Source organism: Diabrotica undecimpunctata, chromosome 7, assembly GCF_040954645.1.
Source record: "Diabrotica undecimpunctata isolate CICGRU chromosome 7, icDiaUnde3, whole genome shotgun sequence".
NCBI lineage: Eukaryota > Metazoa > Arthropoda > Insecta > Coleoptera > Chrysomelidae > Diabrotica > Diabrotica undecimpunctata.
Genome location: NC_092809.1, coordinates 125,561,983 through 125,581,525, shown reverse-complemented (window position 1 = coordinate 125,581,525; position 19,543 = coordinate 125,561,983). Strand labels below are relative to the sequence as shown.

Below are 19,543 nucleotides of genomic sequence, written 5' to 3'. Positions count from 1 at the left end.
ATTTTGATAACCAATCAATAATTTTTTGTGTGTAATTATTAAATATTAAGTATTTTTAATTATCTCAAAATTACAGTGCTACTTCTATTTATATACACAAACACAAAATATTTGGTTATTTTACACAGAATAAGAAACAATTTTATTGTTTCAGAATCAATTCTGTGTTTCACAGAAAATGACATTGGCAGAAACTATGACATTGACAATTACATTATAAAATTTTAACTTCGAAGTTTCTAAAAAATAGTTATAATCACGTTTTATTTAATAAAATATTTTAATTAGCAAAACCAAAAATGAAGATTACCATCAAATGTTTAAATGGAGGAAGTACTTTAGTAGATGTGAGTGAAACTAGTACTGTGGCAGAACTGAAAAAAACAGTGGAGAAAGATCTAAAGATTCCAGTGTTTCAACAAACAATAATTTTGCATGGTAAATGCTTGCAAGATGATAAATGTTTAAGTGAATATCCTAAAATAAAAGAAGGAACCAAACTTTATGTTGCAATAAAGAAACCAGAATCATTCAGCACTATTTTACATACCTTCTTAAAAAAATACTATTCAGATGAACAGTGCAAAGTTATAGTAGATGAATTTATGAGAAATTTTCATTCCAAGGTTGAGAGCTTGAGTTTAGACGACTTGGAAAGGATAGCAAAATCAGAACTTGACAATTTGGAGACATAGACTTGATTTGACTGTATTAATCCTATTTATATATCTTATATACCCTATTGTGGAAGAAAGAACAATATTGACTTTTAGGTTTTAAATCTAGTGAACAAAATGGTATGGTGACTTTGGAAACAAAGATATTACATTTGTCCAACTAAAAACCTGTTTAATTAGAACTAATCATCAGGGGTCTAATATCAAACAGGATAAAATCCTATTTTGAGATATTAATAAATAAAATACATATTTTACTGCAACAATACTCTATATATTCATTGTGTATATAATTTCATGATCACTATACAGAATTTAGGTTTTCTCACAGATTTTTAAATGGTGAATCATCTATAATGAGCTTATATTTTCTGGCATAAGTTTGATCTGTTTGCTAGTAATTCCATAAAACTTATTAAAAGGCTGGTATTTTTAAATTTATAACAAATTCTTTTGATCTTTTAGATTATTTTATAAACTGATAATGTAATAGGCAGATGTTATTTACTTCAGTTTGGTAAAAAGATGAGAAATGGTCATATATGTGGTTTGCTATGTTTGATATTAGACAGCTTATGTACTGATTTATAGTTTTAGATATTTTTTCTTAAAATGTGATGGTAATAAATTATCATTTATTGTCAAATACAATGTATTTTGATATTTGCTTTTTATATTAACCATATCATTATTACCTTCCATTATTATTTGATACAATTTGCAAAAATTGATTTAAATGTTGTATTTCATCTAAGATACAGAAGGTTGATTATAACTGATGTATGCCTAAATGTAATTTTCATAAGTTGTTCTCCCTTCTGGAAGTTACAACTGTAATTTTGATTATTTTCTCAATTATCTGTAAATTTGTGACAAAAAGTTTATCCTTTATCATTCAGTTGATGTAAATTGTATGTTTGACAGCAAATTGTATGTTTGACAGCAAATTGTATTTCACCTGATAATAGATTACCATTAAAGATCATTACTAAAGTTAAACGAAATCAACATTTTATTGATATGCAATAACAAAAATGTTTGTAAAGCAAAACTGCCATCACTTAACACAAAAGTGTTAAAATTTGTTGTGAAGCTGATTTTCATTTTACTTATTGGGGACAAAGAGTAATGTTTGAATAAAATGTATTTTTATGTTAAATGTATTGGGTTTTATTTAATATTATTTGTAAAAACCCCAGACATTACACTTTAAATCTTTGATTCTGGTGCCACCACATTTTGCTGTGTGTTATTTGTTATGCAGCTTCACTGTATTTGACCAAATATTTGTTATTCAGCATGCAAATATGCTGCTCCACACAAACCTGCCAAATATTTGTATCATGCGTGTTTGGAAGAACTAAAATGGATGTGGACATATCAACAGTCGCTGTAACTTATATTTATTTAAATGGGTCGCTGCACTCCATTTCACAGTGGGTACACCACAAATCAAAGTGTAATAGGTACTAATAGTTGTATATAAACACACAAATTTGCTGAATCATTGGTTCTGCATGTTATATATGAGATTAGTTACTGCCAATTTCACATTTACAGGTGTTTTTAATGGCATTTTGCTTTAAATAGAAACTCTTAAAGTGTTTCCCAATTTGCATTTTTGTTTCAGAGTAGGATACATCAGTTTGTGATTTATATAGGAGTAAATATGCATTATGATTGTGGTAAAGTCAAGATCTGGTGTTTTATTGGAGTACAAAGGCCAATGTGTGGGTTCTGTTGACACATAGTTTAGATTATTGGAAGACATTTTATTTAATAGCTCATGACCTTTAGTGGCTAGTAGTAACTCTAGCTCACCATACTATATTTTTAGCATTATAATCACTTCCTGCTATGATCTGGTTCCAAGAGTTTTTAAGAAGTGTTTATATTTGTCTTTCTTTTTTATTATTGTGTTTGGGAGGTCAGTTCGATGATGATGAATAGATGATTTCCGTTTTCCCTGGAGTATATACAATGATTAATGAAGCTATTTCATAGAGTCTGAGGTGACATATTCTATTTCATAGAACGTGAAACAGTCAACTAAGTCTTTCATGAATGCAAGCTACTAGATTCTAAATGGCAAATGCATAGACATAATAAGAATCCTATGTCCTTTTGTTGACTAACAAATTATTCCAAAAACATATGGTGACCATCCACTAGACCTGTACAAGCTGGTGAAGACTTCCAGAGTTCTTAAATGGGTATTATGAATAAGTAAAAGATGTACAAGAAGCTAATTGGCCGCCTGATTTATAACAGACGACTTCCATGGAGAAAAAAAATATCTATGCTTTCATTTATTGTTTCCCTTCAGTATTTTCAGTATATTTGGTATGTCACTGTGTACTAGGCTTTCTCATTTTTAAATTGATATCATCCTCGATTTTTATCTATGCTGATTTCATCACTTTTTCCTTCTGCTTTTATAGCAAGTCTTGTATATGGGATATCCATTGCTCTATGGATCCCACTGAGGATTTTCAAAACTTTTCGTTGTTCTTCATAAAGGTCATGTTCCACCTATTTGATAAATTATGTCCAATATTTTCTTTTTATATGTCTTATCTTAGAATTGATATAGTTTGTTATATTTTTGGTAGGTATCAATTGTTTTATTGCTATAGTATTATACTATACATATGATTTCCTTCTATCATAATCCTAAATATCCAATTTCGGTGTCGAACCACAGCTTTGATATTTTTGTTGCGTTCAAGTTAATTTTCATCACTTGTATGATTTCTTTTAAGTTTTTATACATATTTTATAATTGACCTGACACTAAGCTTTTGTTTGTGTGTCAGTGGAAATCCTCTAAAGACAGTTCCATATAAATCGTACTTGGCATGAGTTGGATTCAGAGTAGATGGAGTACATCTGAACGCATTTTCCCTTTTGGGGGTATTTCCTACGGATGGATCCATGGTACCCTGCCTCACAACTAAAACCACTCTCGGATTACGTGCGTGGCATGTATTTGCGGACTGTTTAATCTAGCGCTCAGCCTCCCATATCCCTTTTTTATTTATCTGTTTGTATATATTTTATATTTGATTTATACCTGTCTTTGCTTTCTCTTTCTAGAATTTCTTTCTTTTAATAATTTTTGTTATTGCATCCAAAACTTCCTTAAAAATGCTCTTCCGCTCTGAATATTCCTACTTTTGCGCATATTTCGGCTATATCTTCATTAAATCGTATTACATTTAAATACGCAATGCTCAGCTGTGTCATTAACTCTACAGTCCACACAGTTACCATCCGTTGCTTTGCCTATTCTCTCGAGCTAGACTCTGAACAATCCAAGGCCTGTTACGAATTGTGTAAAGTGGTTCATGCTCTTGTAATTGCAATTGATCCACTCCTTCACATTCAGGATTAACACCCCGTCCACATAGTCCTCCGTTTATGTTCCCATTATTTTTGCACATGTATGGGTGGTACTCGCGCTATAACCACAGGTGCATGGGTGGTACTCCCGTTATAACCTGTAGAGCTACAGTCGAGACCGTCCGGTATGCGCAGATGATCCTTAACAAAGCTTTTCTTTGTGTTTTTGCAATATTCATTTATACTTTTGTTTGTTTAGTACTTGATGCCAGATTAGTGCGGCGTATAAAATTGTCGAATGGACGGACAACTTCCATAAGGATTCGTATTTTTCCTGCACTAGGTCCTCCTGTTTTAGGCATAATTCTGGCTAGTACCGCAGTTATTTGATCAGCCTTATTGACGACATATTTGACGTGTTCACCAAATATTCGCTTACAACCAAATAATCGCTTACAATCAAGAATGACGTCCAAATATTTCACTTTGTTTGCAGAAAATAATCTTTCTCCTTCCAGCATGAAGGAGATATGATACCCGTCTCTCTGACCTTTAAGTATGATTGCTTCTGTCTTTTGAGATGCTACCAGAGCTTACCAGAAGTCGTCTGCGTATGACATGTATGTATCCCTTCTCCTAGATCTTGTTCTAGAATGTCGTTATATATAAAATATTTCACAACAGCGGTTCGAGAACCATGCCCTTTGGCATACCCGCCAATGTTTCTATTAGTTTGTCCTTTGCTATACTTATTTATCTTTTTGTGAAGTATTTCTTTACTAAATTTTGAACGTATAGAGATACTTTCAAGTTGCCTAATATATTTATTATTGTTTTCCAGCTTGTACAATTAAAAGCATTCTTAACACCTAGAAAGAAGTCCACCAACTACCTACTTCTACATGTGGCTGCTATTTCTATTACTCTTCGCACTGCATCTATTGCTGGGTTCCCCTTTCTAAATCCATATTGGCGTTCATATTCCTCCTTTTCTGTTACTTCTTTTTCAAGTCTATTTTTAATTAGAATTTCTAGAATCTTATATATCTAAATTATTGCAGGAGAATAGGCCGGAGTATATCTCATACGACCCTGTGACAATAATAACTGAGGAAGCAGAAATCACAGAGGAAGATATAAATAAAGCACTAAAGAATTCCAAAAACAATAAAGCACCAGGACCAGGGAACATAAAAATGGAACTGCTGAAATATGGAGGCGCAAGGATAGTATCCTTTATACGAATGTTGTTCAATAAAATCGAAGCAGGAGAGGAGATTCCCGATGAGTGGAATTTATCATACATGTCCTCCATTTTCAAAAAAGGTCCATTACCAAATATCTACAGAGGGATCAGTGTAATGCCTTCAATAGCAAGAATCTTTTCATCAGTTATAAAAGAAAAACTAGAACAACACATGGACCATTATAGCGAAGAACAAGCCGGATTCCGAAAAGCCAGATCATGTTTAGATAATATATTCATTATGAGACAGGTGATTGAAAAGAACAAAGAAAAAAACATTGAAACACATATGACCTTTATCGACTTAGAGAAAGCATACGATAGCGTGCCCAGGAAACAACTATGGGAAGCAATGAGAAGAATGCGCGTTAGAGAGAAATGGGTGAATATAACACAAAGACTGTATAAAGAAACACAAGTGCAAATAAAGTTAGGTAATGAAATAACAAAAACAATCACCGCAACAAAAGGCCTCAAACAGGGATGTGGTCTCTCCCTACACTTTTTAACATATATATAGATCAGGCTTTGAAAAGATGGTATAGAAAATGCGGAACAATGGGCATACCAGTACAAGAGAATATATTACATTCACTACTTTTCGCAGATGATCAAGTCATTTTTGCACAAGACAGGGAGGATATGGAATATATGATAAGGAAATTAAAGGAAGAATATGAACTTTGGGGACTCAAGATAAATATGTGCAAGACCGAATACTTATGTATTGGACCCGAGGTTGCAGATTTGAACTTAAGTTTAGAAGAAGAGACTATTAAGAGTTGTAAGACTTTTAAGTATTTAAGGTCAATGATTAGCCGAGATGGTACTTGTATGAAAGATATAGAAATGAAAATTGCACGGGGAAAACAAGCCACAAGAGCACTTCATGGAGTGATATGGAACAACACTCTAACCAAAGAAAACAAAAAGAGGATCTTTCAAAGCATAGTGATGAATATTACCCTATATGGAGCGGAAGTATGGCCAATGACAACAACAATACGAAATAAAATAAGAACAGTTGAACTGGACTTTATGAGAAGATGTCTACAAATCACAAGAGCGGATAGAATAAGAACGGAGGAAATATGGAACAGAATGGAAGTAAAATGCTCAATTACAAAAAAGTTGGAAAACAGAGCCCTGCAGTGGTACGGGCATGTACAAAGAATGCCAGAGCATAGGTGGCCGAAAAGAATATTAAACTGGGACCCGCCGGGAAGAAGACGGAGAGGAAGACCTGCTACAAGATGGAAAACATACGTCGGAAATGCTATGATAGATAGAGACCTCAGAGAAGGTGACTGGGAGAATAGAGTGCTGTGGAGGACGAAAACGGCGAACTCATAATGGGAAAAGCCGAAGAAGAAGAAGAATCTTGTCTAATGTATTTAGTAGACATATTGGTCTAAAAGCCCCTTGTACATCGATTCTTTTTCAGGTTTTGGAATAAGTAATAGGTTGATCAGTTTCCATTCTTCACAGAATATTCATGAAATTCATGACTTCTTTAATCCGTTCAGCTTTTTCTTCTATAATGATTTTGACGATTTCTGGTAATAATTTGTCCGGATATGGTGCATTTCTAGCTTCCATAATTTATTCTTTTGACAATTCAGTTGACGTTCCTGTTTGTTCTGGGCTAAAATTAATCATTTCTCTCTTTGGAAATAATTCCTCTGCTAGTTCTTTTATACGACTTTCTTCAATTTTTAGAATTGTATTGCCTATTAAATTTTGAGTGATTATCTTATATCATTGATTGAAATATATGAAATAGATTATCCAATATTTCAATCAACACTTATATACATCTCCCCAAATGTTTTCTCTAGGTTTTATTAATTTCTTTTTTTGGTTATTTCTTGAATGTTTTTAGTTGCTCTATCTCGGCCATCACCAAGTGAATTTTTTCTATCTCTGGCACTTTCCTTCTTAACTCAATATATCTTTTTTCCTTATTCCCTCTATATCATCCGTCCACCAATATGGGCGGCTTCTTGTTCTGCCTTGTAGGCAGAACTTTCTGGCCAGTTCTTTAGTCTTTTCGTAGCCTTCTGTGAAATTGTTAGGGTTATCTTTCACTGCCCTTTTAACTTCTTTTAATCTTTGTTTATGTATATATTTAATTCTTCTGTCACTATTATTTTTCTTTACGTTTTATTTTATTTTGAGTATATGTTTGTGATAAGTAAAGATTTCTCCTTCCAGCACATCCTATTCCGCTACTTTCTTTCTCATTGTTTTCGTCGCTAGCATATGATATCTATATGCGTCTGGCTGTCTCCTCTTATAAATGTCGGTTTGCCATTGTCAAGTTTATCTACTGTCAAGTTAATGTCTAGGATTAAGTTATCCCACATGTCTCTTTTATTATCATTTTGGGATGCTCTCCATTGTACTGATTTAGCGTTCAGGTCTCCAGCTATAATTAGTTTTTTATTATCTGGTTTGCAATTTCTTCTACTGTCAACATACAATAAGCCAGGATTTTATTTCTTTGGTGGGATCCGATTCTTGGAGACAGGATTGTAAAATATTCTATGGTGCAGGCTGTCGACTTCTCCAAATGTCAGGGTCTATCGTGGGTTATCTATCCCTAATACTTTGTAACTTTTGTTGTTATTTTGTTGGCTACAATGATCTAGGGTTTTTATGTTGTAAGAAAACGCTGTTAAAAATCCTCTTTTACTTTTGTCGTACATTCTAGAAGGTAACCACTGTTCTTTTGTATGAACGTATTTTTCCATCTTTAAATAAATGACGCTGTGCTTAAACGATTTGTCTATTAATGCCTTCTCGTCATAAATTACTACAAGGACCACAGTAGAGACACATAGCGGAAGTGATAAAAGTCAAGATATGGATTTAAAAGTTTATTGTGACGTTTTAGACAAATTCGACAACTGTACTGGCACAAATTACATCAAAACACAATAGCTATTTTGTATACGTCTATAATAAATAATACTTACATACTTAATACAATAATACATACTTTACAATTTGTACATTCAAATACATAATTATTTTGGTTATAAAATTTGATTATACCTAAAAGTTTAACAATCGTTTCAAATTCTAAATACTATGGTGATAAATAAAAAAGTGATGTATGATATAATATAATACTGACAGAAAATGTAATGTACAAAGTTTTATCTACCACAGTAGTATACAATTCATTAAGCACTAACTCATTTTTATCGATATATTTTCATTTATATATTTTTGACTTAGTAGGCGTCGTACAAAATTTGATATTTAGATTTGTAGTAGGTCACTGAAGTGTTGATATTATTCTGACAACAAATTCCCAAAACATTAAGGAAAAAAAATTACAAGATAAACTGACCATGACTGATCAACGAAATAGAGATAGTTTTAAATATAACGTTGAAATAGATCATTTACACTTTGTCAAAACTGCTAATGGCTTTGAAAATACTACAATCGGTACACCCACCTGATGCGCAGCAAAATTACCTTAAGTTATCTTAGTAAGAGAAGTCAACTCGACCTGTAAACTACGTTTACTAATCAGGTAGATGAGTCCCGGTGTATTCCATCTCTTTCTCTCCGAATACTTTCTCTGTCTGCTCTCTGCGCCGACGCGCGACTGGCAAAATTTTGAAAGTCCTTCCAGCGCTTGACAAATTATATCTCATAATTTTAACTAGGTACAGAGTTACTATCAGTAGACTTTTGTGTTCAAGAGTGCCTCAATTCGACCAAAATATTTATTTCTTTGACAGCTAAGTATTGAAGACTCTTAATTCTGCAACTTTAGTGAGTGCGTAATAATTTTAAAGGTACAGTATCTCGGACATGTGATGCGGGGCGAGAAGTATGGCATCCTCCGACTCATAATGCAAGGAAAGATAGATGGGAGAAGAAGCATCGGAAGAAGACGAATTTCATGGCACAAGAACATGAGAGAATGGTTTGGATGCAGCTCAAAACAACTATTTAGAGCTACTGCTTCAAAAATTAAAATAGCTATGATGATTGCCAACCTCCGTAGCGGAGATGGCACCTGAAGAAGAAGAATAATTTGAAACTATAAACGGTCCTTTTTACAACTGGCGAAGCAGGACAAAGTTAACTTTGTTATGGATACCAGATCATAAAGAAATTATTACTAATCTTTAAAGAAGGAGTTAGAACTCATTTTATCGGACCAGAACCATTTGTAGTATACAAAAAAGTTGCAAAATAGAAGATGTCCGAAAATGTGAAAAGGAACTTGGTGCAGTCTACTAGGAAAATAGTCTAGGTCAAGGCAAGCAAAAACATTATCTTCTGCACACCACGCAAAAATACTCTTAGAGCTAAAATCCGTAGGAAACTGGCGAATACTGTCTAGGAATACAGAGGAATCGCCAACACCATACATATTTGAAACAGGTACTTTCAGAATTTGATCAAGTGACAAACGTATATCTGAAACGGATAATGGATTTTCTTAAAAATCTAGATATTTTTCACTAAGATATAATTGGAGAGTATACACAAATGATATTTCATGTTGCAAAGTGATCCTCTCATAATTTTCAATCTACCTCTTCTTCGGTCATTGAAAGTTAACAAAAAGTTCAACGAAGTAATATCTATATTATGCCGCTCGAAACCTAATACTAATGTACTGCCTGCCCAAACGCATTTTGTCTCTGACCTTGAGTTGCGCAATGCTTTTTGATGGGCTAGAAGTGCAAGACGCTTTTTTCTCTCAGTTGCGAGAAAATCTTTTGTCTTTTTTGTCATGCTCTCTCTTCTTGATTTGCGCATATTACGAGGAAAGTGTAGTTGGACCTTCTATACAACTCTCAAGAAAGTGTAACTCTAAACTTGCAACAAACGGCAACTCTTCGTAAGTAGTATATAAATATATAAAATATAATTTCCTTGTTTAATATCATTTCTATCACTTTATTTACCACTAATTGCCACGAACTAGTGATATAAACGTTTCCATTTGACTTTGAACGCATCGATAAAGAGTTTATATGAAAATTGAAGTATTTTCAATGTAATTATTTGTTCTTTGAGATTATAAAAAATCCTTCAGTGATAAATAAAGATTATTGAATAAAAGAGTTAAAACATATTTTTCTTTCATGATTAAATATTACAGGATTTCTTAATATTACCTGACTTTGCTTAAGAAGACTTTCAGATTATTGTAGAAGAATCAGTTATGATAGTAAGCACAGGTATACAAAGAATAGACGAAAGCAGGATATTAAAAGAAAATGAGGAATGCCCGACTGTAGCTCTGGAGAATAGAGATTTAAGGATCAAAACAACCGATACCTAAAAGGACAGGTTTACATAGGATTTGGAATCATAAAAATTCAAACGTTTTATTAAAATTACAATCAGTATCAGTAGACAAATGCATATTGACTGATTCAAAGGATTTCTGGACATAACTTTTATTGGGTTAAAAAGCACTTTACTATGCATCTGTTAAATGCAACTCATCCTTTACAAATGTATCTATGTAACTCATTTAATTTAGTTGCAAAAAGCATGGCTTCAAATAAATAAGATGAATTGCAGACACTTCCGTTTCCTACCAAAAATGTGACGCTTGGTTTACTCAAAAATGCAATCAAAGTAAAAATTATACTATAACTTAAAATGGTACGTGTTGTTCTAAATTAAAAGTTTTTAAAAGTCCTCCATTTTATGGCAAGTACCCTAAGAATGAAGGTGAAATTTTTAAAATATTCCTATCACAGTGAAAACAAAAAATGGAACAGCTGTAATGTATGTATAAAAATAAACATTTTCTTCGGACTTGGTGAGTTGATTAAATTAACCGAAAATCAAATTGAACTCAATTAAACTCCTACTTTACACGATCAGTTAACGATACAAAACATTCAGTATACATGGTGGTCGCAGATCGTAAGAAAGCGTTAAAATATTCTATACGTTAGTGGTTCAATTGGCAGCTTAAATAAATAAGTTGAACAGGGCAACCAGTGTATGATAAAAATTTATGTTTAAATAGTATACTGAAAACGGTCTGTATGGATCCAACAAAATACTAATGAAATAACAGACTTGATGGTTTAGAAATAGTCCATTTTTATGATTTTAGAGGAGAACAACGAACAAAAAATTACGCGATATATAAAAATAAGTGAGGTGAATCATTTTCACCTCGCTTCTTTTTTATTCTAAACAAATCATGGAAATATGACATTGACATGCACAACATATTCATAGATTTTAAACAGGCCTACCACGCAATTAGCAGACACCCAAATACACAGCAACAACTGTCAGCAAGGAGACGAGCTGACACCGACATTGTTCAATCTGACTCTTGAATATGTGATAAGATAAGACAGTCGAATATAGGAAGAGCTAATCTCCGACCAAATAAATGAGTACAGGTTGCCGCCTATGTCAACGACATCAGTATTGTCTCGCAGAACGGAAAAGGCGGCAGAAATATATTCACAATTAAAAATAGGACCAAAAGAGATAAGACTAGAAATAAATATTCAAAAGACAATAAAGCTAACACATGCAAGAGTTAAGGAAAACAGACGCACAGTTAAATTAGAGGACGATATTAAAACAGTAGAAAGTTTCACAGATCTGGGAGTTAAACTAAGCATGGATAGAAGAGAAGTAGGAATTCAAAGAAGAAAGGGAAACAAAGCTTATTTTTCACTCACCATTTTCGTGTTCCGGTCCAAAACCACACACTGGAGATTACAAAACTGTTATCAGACCAATACTATGTTATGGATGCGAGATGTATGATGACACAAAATACACGAAGAAACCTGGAAATCCTCGAAAAAAAAAATCATTGAAAGGAAGATATTTGGACGTATTAACTTAAATGGAGTCTAGTCTTAACTGTTCAAAGTGGCACTTCAGAGTTCGTGTGTGTGAGAGAGAGAGGGAGAGAGAGAGAGAAAGCGACGTGAATAGGTTAGTATGTGAATATTGTGAGAAGTATGTATGATGGACTAAGAACTTGTGTCTTTAATAACAGGAGGATTGTATTAATGCTCAGTGTTCAGTTTTTATTTATTCTTCTTGGTACTATGTAGATCAGGTAAGAGGAAAATAGAGACATTTCTTGGCGTTTAAAAGTCTGAAATGGTCTTCGTAATTAAAAAAAAAACGGAATTAGAGGAAATATTCAAACAATGAAGCAAGGTTATGGAAGAAAAAGAGTAGTAGTAAAAGAAAAACATGCATTGTATAATGTTGACTTGAAGATTAAGTTGCCACTACAAACAAAATGATAACTTTAAATGGCGAGAAATGATTTTAAAAGTATAAGTTATAGTTATCGTGAAGTTATAGTTATCCACAGCCAAGAAAAACATACATGATCATGTTTTAGACGGCATATTTATTGGCTGAGAGATCGTTAAATAACGTTAGAAAGCCGAAGAAGTAAAAAAAAATGTATGTAGTGACAGGCCACATAACTCATTTAAAAAGAAGAAGACTTAATGTGACTTGACTTAATAAATGACAGCTGTCAGGTTTGAATATATCTTGAAAAAGAAGTAGAAGAATAGTATACCACGTTGCTGTAACGTTATAAATTTAATAAAGTTGTTATTAAACTCAAATAAGTGGCTATTATAGTAGTCTATAGTATATTAAAAGAAAAAAACGACAATGCATATTGCAGAAATAAGAATACTTAGCTGGATAAGAGGGGTAATAAAAAAAAAGGATAAAAATAAACGTTAATATATTAGAGGAAATATCCAAGTGTAGACTAAAATGAGACAACCAAAGTAGGAGAGATACTACAAATGAGAATCATACAATTCAAGAAATCATTAAGGACAAGTTTATGTAGGGAGTAGGGGGAAAGGTCAAAGAAAACGTGGAAGAGAGATGGAAAAACACAGATAAAACATTTGTGAAGAAAATTGATATTATATGCTAAGTAATTTATGTAGAAATATAATTAAAGAAGCCGACTGATAATGAGGAAAACGTATACTCCATAATGCAAGGTTCTAATAATTAGTAGCAAAATACCCCAAAGTTCAATCCAATAAGTCATGATCATAGAAATAGCTAACGTCCCCAATTCCAAATTCAGATGAGAAAATTATACAAAATCTTTAAAATTTTCTCCTGCACACTTAGGATGTGGAGACTGAAACCGACTGGTGTAAACATAATTGAAAATCTTCCATCACTGATACAATATAACAGTTCAAATTTCCTTTTAGAACAAAGGATTAATTAATAAATATATACTCTACGTCTAATTTGGCTTGGATGGGAGAAATGAAAGGGACTAAACTTGTAAATTTCTGTCAAAGTGAAAATTAATTTTTAATATGGACACAGACTTCCAATTACTTGACAGATAATTGTGTGCCCGAAGGCCACATACTGATACAAAAGAGCATACAGTCAGAAAGCAGATCGACTTTATATTAATCAAAAATATATACAAAATTTCGATTGGAAAAAATTAAAAGTAGACAAAATAAACTAACATTGGATATTATAAAAATAAAAGAAACAGCGAAACATCAAAAATTAAAACAACAAATTAACGCAAAACTAAATAAACTAAAGGAAATATCAAAATAATGTTCTAATACAAAGAGGCATAATGAAAAGTTTCAACCTACAAATCATAACGATATGATAATATAACTTTAAAGGACTTCACATATCTGGGTTAGCTAGTCACGTGATACAACATTGGGGTCAGAATAGGATGAAGCTAAGATTTGCTAACTAATCAGACACCAATACGAAGAAGACCAAAGGCGAGTCCTAGACTCAGATATACGGAACGAGACCTGAAGATTGTTAATAAAGTAAACTGGAAAAACACAGTGCTTAAGACGTTGGAGTGGAGAAACAATATTTTATAGCACACCAAGATCTGTCAAGGGTTGTCAAACCAATGATGATATAAAGTAAAGATGAACTACTATACAGAGTGAACCAAATGTCTGGAAACGCCTAACTATCTCTTAAATTGATGGTCCGAATTGTACAACCAAGATAGGCCTATTATGCAATATAAAGATTTCAAATTTAATTGCAATGTTTCCAAATTTACAATTTTTCTAATATCATTAGTCACTTTGATTTTTTAAATGCAACACTTTGTATATTGTATTTTTATTTTTCTAGGCTTCTAGGCTTTTGTTTTCTTTTTAAAATGTTTCTGACTGCATAAAATAAGTATTGTATACGGTTAAACTGGTATTCAAGTGCAGGTTTCAATACAGGTACAATGTACAGGGTGTTGCATTTAAAAAACCAAATAGACTAATGCTACCAGAAAAATGGTAAATCTGACAACGTTACAAACATCATAATATTTCAAATCTTCATATTGCAAAATAGGTGTATCCCTGTATTTGTATAATTCGAAACAATTATTTAAGATATAATTAGACGTTTCCAGTCTTTTGGTTTACTCTGTATATGATGAAGTAATAAGTTAATCAATATACGATTTAAAATTATTTATAGAAGACGGTACATAATTACTTTCGTTATCTAGAGAAAAAGTAGAAGGATAAGGGATAATTTATACTCTTACCAATACATTATTACCAGAACAAAAAGTCAGATGACTGGAAACGCTTACAAGAGCACATCTTTGATAAAATTTGATTAATATTTATTTTATAAATTGAATTACAAAACAGCTAATTTCATTAATAAAAACAATATTATGGGTACTATTTTTCTAAAAACTTACAAAATTACAGTGCTAGAAGCAAATAGTTTTTAAATAATTTCTCAATAGAACCTTAGAGGCATATATTCGATTTAAAGCTTTCTCACTTCTACAGTTTTACATAAAACCACCCTAATAAACATCGAAATATAAGGTACTGATACAGTAAAATATTCTAATCTATACACAAGATAAATACCTATACATTACAAAAAAGTAATTACATAAATGATCACCTCTGATCCGACTGTTTATGTTTGAATTTGAACAGGTAAGCAAAATCGTCAGTAGGAATAGACCTGTAGTAGTTTGGCTTTTTGAATTGTTCCATGTCCAGATAAGCGTGTTTTCTGGAGAACCTTAGGACCACCGGTCGCTGATATGTGCTGTCAGTCCATCTTGGTGGTAGAAAAAACAACCCGTTGTTTTTCTCTCGGTTTCTTCTATTCGAATTGTTCTCTTGGGGCGGTGGTTCTCGGAAGTTTATTAAATCGAAATCAATGATAGGTTCATCAGACTGTCGGGTGTCGAGAGATCGGGGATCGATATTTACAGAAGGGGGAATTTGGGTGGCTTCCGCACCAATAGCACTAGGAAATCTCACATGAGTTTTTGGTTCTACATCGTCAGGAAACCGCACTATATTAGCTTCAGCTACAGAAGAGTCCACAGATACTGGTTTTGGTGATGAGGTTGTCATCTTAGTTTCTGTTGTTAAATCTGTGTTCAAAGTAGTTTCTGCAACTGTAGTACTAATTATTGTTGTACTAATAATAGGTTCAGTTGTCTCTGTTATCCCGTCAGTAGTTTGGGTTAGAAAAGTTGTCATCTTTTCCGTTGGGGGTATTATAGTGGTAGTGGTGGTTTCGGCAAGATGCTTAAGCTGCTCTTCTTGAAGATCTTGATCTGCTGTCTCTGCTGTATCACCATCTCTTTTGTCTACATTACCTTTTTGGATACTATACTGAGGTTTTGTAGGAGATACTATAATAGCAACGTCTGACTCTTCAATAGTATCATCGCTCTGATCACTTTGCGTATCGAGAGGGATATTTACTTGAAAAGGTCCAGGGGTAGGAAGCTCCTCGTCGTAATAGTCGTCATCATAATCCACTGGGGTAAATTTCTCTTTTAACTTTTCTATAAGAAACTCGTACTGAGCAGCTTGGTCCAGTTTAATAATTTTTATACACCTGCCCAAATGATCCGAACTATAACCTTCTGCACAAGCTGGTAAAGATTCTGGGCTAAAAGTTGGTGCTATAAAAACTGATTTAGGGGTTATTCTTCTACGTAGCACTCCGTCTGAAAGTTGTTTGTTTTGGTTTTGGTCGTCGACTAACAACCAGGCTTCCCATGTGAGATCCGGCGATCTTTCGTTTAAGGGTTTTGCGGGATAACATGAACAAGACGAAAAGTATAACACTAATAGGATCACAAATTTGCACATATCCATCACTAAAATGTACTTTTCCACCATTTTTAAGTCATATTAAGGGCACCAAATCGTTGATACCAACACTCTTGTTTTGGTCGCTGCGGTTGATGATAATACACTGATCCAACACATCTAGAGTCAGCTTCGTATATAGGATGATATCTGCAAATAAAATAATAAATTAGATTATTGAAATATTTACTTTTATTGATAGATGTAAATTTGCATCTGGTGTTTTTTGGCAATCGGCCACCATTAAATTAGGCCAGTTACCAAAATCAATAAAACTAAGTAAAAAAGTAGATTTTGCAAAAATAAAAATAAAATATCGATAAAATTTAAAAGCACTTTACATTTTAAACATTTATGTTTTCATCAATTTTAAAAACATTTAACAACAGCGTGATCTTTTTGTCTTTTCTATTTTTATTTCTTCTTCTCTTTATGCTAGAGCATAAATCTTTCTGGTAATAGTTTCAGGCTATTTACGTAGAATATTTTGTGTCGATTTGGTTTGGCTTGAACACGTCGATTTTTAAACTTGTTCTAATCCCTAATGGTATCAAAGTTTGATAAGTTTTCAGATTATAAAAATATAAATACACTAATATTTTTTTCCTATTTATTAACTGATTAAATAGTAAAAATAATCTATTTTTGTTTGTAAAAATTAATCGTTTTATTTGAATAGTACATCCAGTGAATCCACAGTCAGAATGTCTGGCATTCGTCTGATAAAAATACTTGTTTATTCCGTGAGATCATACATAATTTCCGAAAAAGTTAAATGAATGGGCAGGTATATTGGAAATTTCTTGTGGGCCTAATATTCATTGAAAACTTCAATGACGAAAAATACTTTAATATGTTGGAGAATGGAATAAGAGGTGCAATCACCAACATAATCACAAAATCACTCAACAAGTTTTCCATTAAGACATTATTTTCCAGCAAGACGGTACTTCGTCTCATTATTCACGCAGGCTCCGAAATTATTTGAACAAGGTTTTTTCCGGACTATGTATTGGACGACGTGGACCCATAGAATGGTTACAGAGATCACCGGATCTTACCCCATTTGATTTTTTTTGTGAGGTTAGCTAAAGTTCAAGGTATATCAGACAAATCAACAAAATATTGCTGATCTACGTCAGAGAATACGATATTCTTTACAATTAGGTTTTAAAGGTTTATTTTTTACTTTCTTCTTTGAGACACCGTTTTTTGTTTAATCTTCTTGCTGCTGCTCTTCTCTCTAGTGATATTCTATCATTGTTCCTGTTAATCCGTTTCTTTTTTATGTATATTTTTGCTCCATGGTATGTAGAATTCAAAAAGCTCTCCGATTTCAACATTACAAAAGGCTAAATGGAGCACTAATAGTCCAGGAGTATAAAGCGGTGAAAAGCATTTCAAGATTTTGCCCAAAATTAAAAGAAATATGATTTCAAGAAAATAAAGAAGTCACAACCACAGATAACCAACAACCTATTTTATCCCAAATTTTAAGGTAACTGCAAAATGCGTAACTAAAAACTCTAAATGAAAACAGAAGATGCTTTAATTGCAGAAGAACAGGACATTTTAGCCTAGATCGATATCCAGAAGCTCGTCACATAGTTTTACTAGAAGTACTAGTAGAGATAGATCTCTAAGAAACCGTTTTCCCATAACTGACTGTAGAAAGGAAAAAGATACTTTGGAATTTGAAATTAATTATTTGAACTAGCGATTAGTAAAAATGAAATAGAAAAGTCAATAGAACAGTTGTCAATTTTACAGAATGTAGGTATTAAATAGACAATTAAAAGAATTCCAAGATGCTTTGAACGAATTGCAGGTCCAAAGATAATGTTAGATTAAAGAAAAAGAGAACATAACCGAATAAGTAACTCTCCAGGTAACCACAGTTAAACAGGAAGAAGATAATGGTCAGACTTCCCTGGAAAACCTTAAAAAGAACCAAATAAAGAGGAACTATAAAGGCGTACTGGGCTCAATGAGAATCTCTGTATTTTTCACTGGTCTATTATATCAAAAATGTGTTGCAAGAACTTCATGATCATTGACAGAGCTAACAACAATCAAAAATCATCTGGTCATGATAAACAATATCGCTGTTGTAGATAAATTTGTGTATCTGGGCTCATTAATAACCAACAAAGGAGGCTGTACTGAAGAAATAAAGCGGCGGTCAGCAATCGCAAAAAGCGCTATGGCAAAATTAACAAAAATTTGGAAAAGCCATGAAATAACTACCGATAGAAAAATGAGACTAGTAAGAAGTCTAGTTTTTCCAGTTTTTACTTATGCATCGGAATGCTGGACCCTTACTGAGAAAGACAAAAAGAACATAGATGTATTTGAGATGTACTGCTGGAGACGAATGCTAAGAATACCATGGGTGGCCCGAAGAACAAATGAATCCATACTGGACCAGCTAAACATAAAGAAAAGACTAAGAACACAAATAACAGAACAAATAATAAGCTATTTTGGACATGTGCTTCGAAGAAATGGTCTTGAAAAACTTACCATCCAGGGAAAAGTAGAAGGCAAAAGAAATAGAGGTAGATCTCCCACACGATACACGGACCATATTGTTGCTATCATTGGCGCTCCATTGTCAGAATGTGCTAGAATGGCAGAAGATAGAAAAACGTGGAGGAACATTGGGAAATTTAGCTAATAGCTTCATGATATCACGATACCTGCATCAGGTCAACGACCTAAGAAGAAGAAGAAGCAAGAACTTCATACCAACCTTTCTAGGGGACATTTTGGAGTCAATAGAACACTGGCCAGAGTTCAAGATTTTACTGATCAATTGTCACCGAGATGGATAATATGGGTGTAAGAAATGCGAGTAAGATAGTAGCAACAGAGATGGAATGCCTGCGAAGATGCTGCAGAGTGACAAGAATGGATAGGAGAAGTAATGACTAATAAAGCAAAGAACATCAATAGAAACAGACACACTAACATACATAGAACAAAAAAGACTAAAGTGGTATGGACATGTAAGAAGAACTAGTGACAGCAGATGGATAAAAAGAATAACCGAATGGAGCCCCATAGAAAGGAGGAAAAGAGGACGACCCCGAAAATCCTAGAGGAACGAAGTA

General features: G+C 33.1%; 2 protein-coding genes across 7 annotated transcripts in view; one reads left to right on the top strand and one right to left on the bottom strand.

Moving 5' to 3' along the window:
- Positions 1-182: 182 nt before the first annotated feature.
- LOC140445784 (ubiquitin-like protein 4A) lies at positions 183-1,836 on the top strand. The gene has a single exon (XM_072538127.1). It carries the CDS (start codon positions 300-302, stop codon positions 693-695), a length of 396 nt encoding a protein of 131 aa, XP_072394228.1. The 5' UTR covers positions 183-299; the 3' UTR covers positions 696-1,836.
- Positions 1,837-8,129: 6,293 nt separating this feature from the next.
- Positions 8,130-19,543, bottom strand: part of LOC140445782 (uncharacterized) — a 283,762-nt gene continuing 272,348 nt past the window's right edge. For 5 of the 6 annotated variants that reach the window (XM_072538120.1, XM_072538123.1, XM_072538124.1 and 2 more), the window contains one exon: positions 8,130-16,580. In XM_072538120.1, coding sequence (XP_072394221.1) covers positions 15,213-16,460 — 1,248 coding nt within the window. In that variant the 5' untranslated portion in view covers positions 16,461-16,580 and the 3' untranslated portion in view covers positions 8,130-15,212. Of the gene's footprint in view, positions 16,581-16,771; positions 16,882-19,543 lie in introns of those variants that run through there. The other variant, XM_072538125.1, reaches the window with a different exon arrangement.

Bases quoted from the DNA above. Each gene is read 5' to 3' on its own strand.
- LOC140445784 (XM_072538127.1), top strand. From the start codon at position 300: ATGAAGATTACCATCAAATGTTTAAATGGAGGAAGTACTTTAGTAGAT.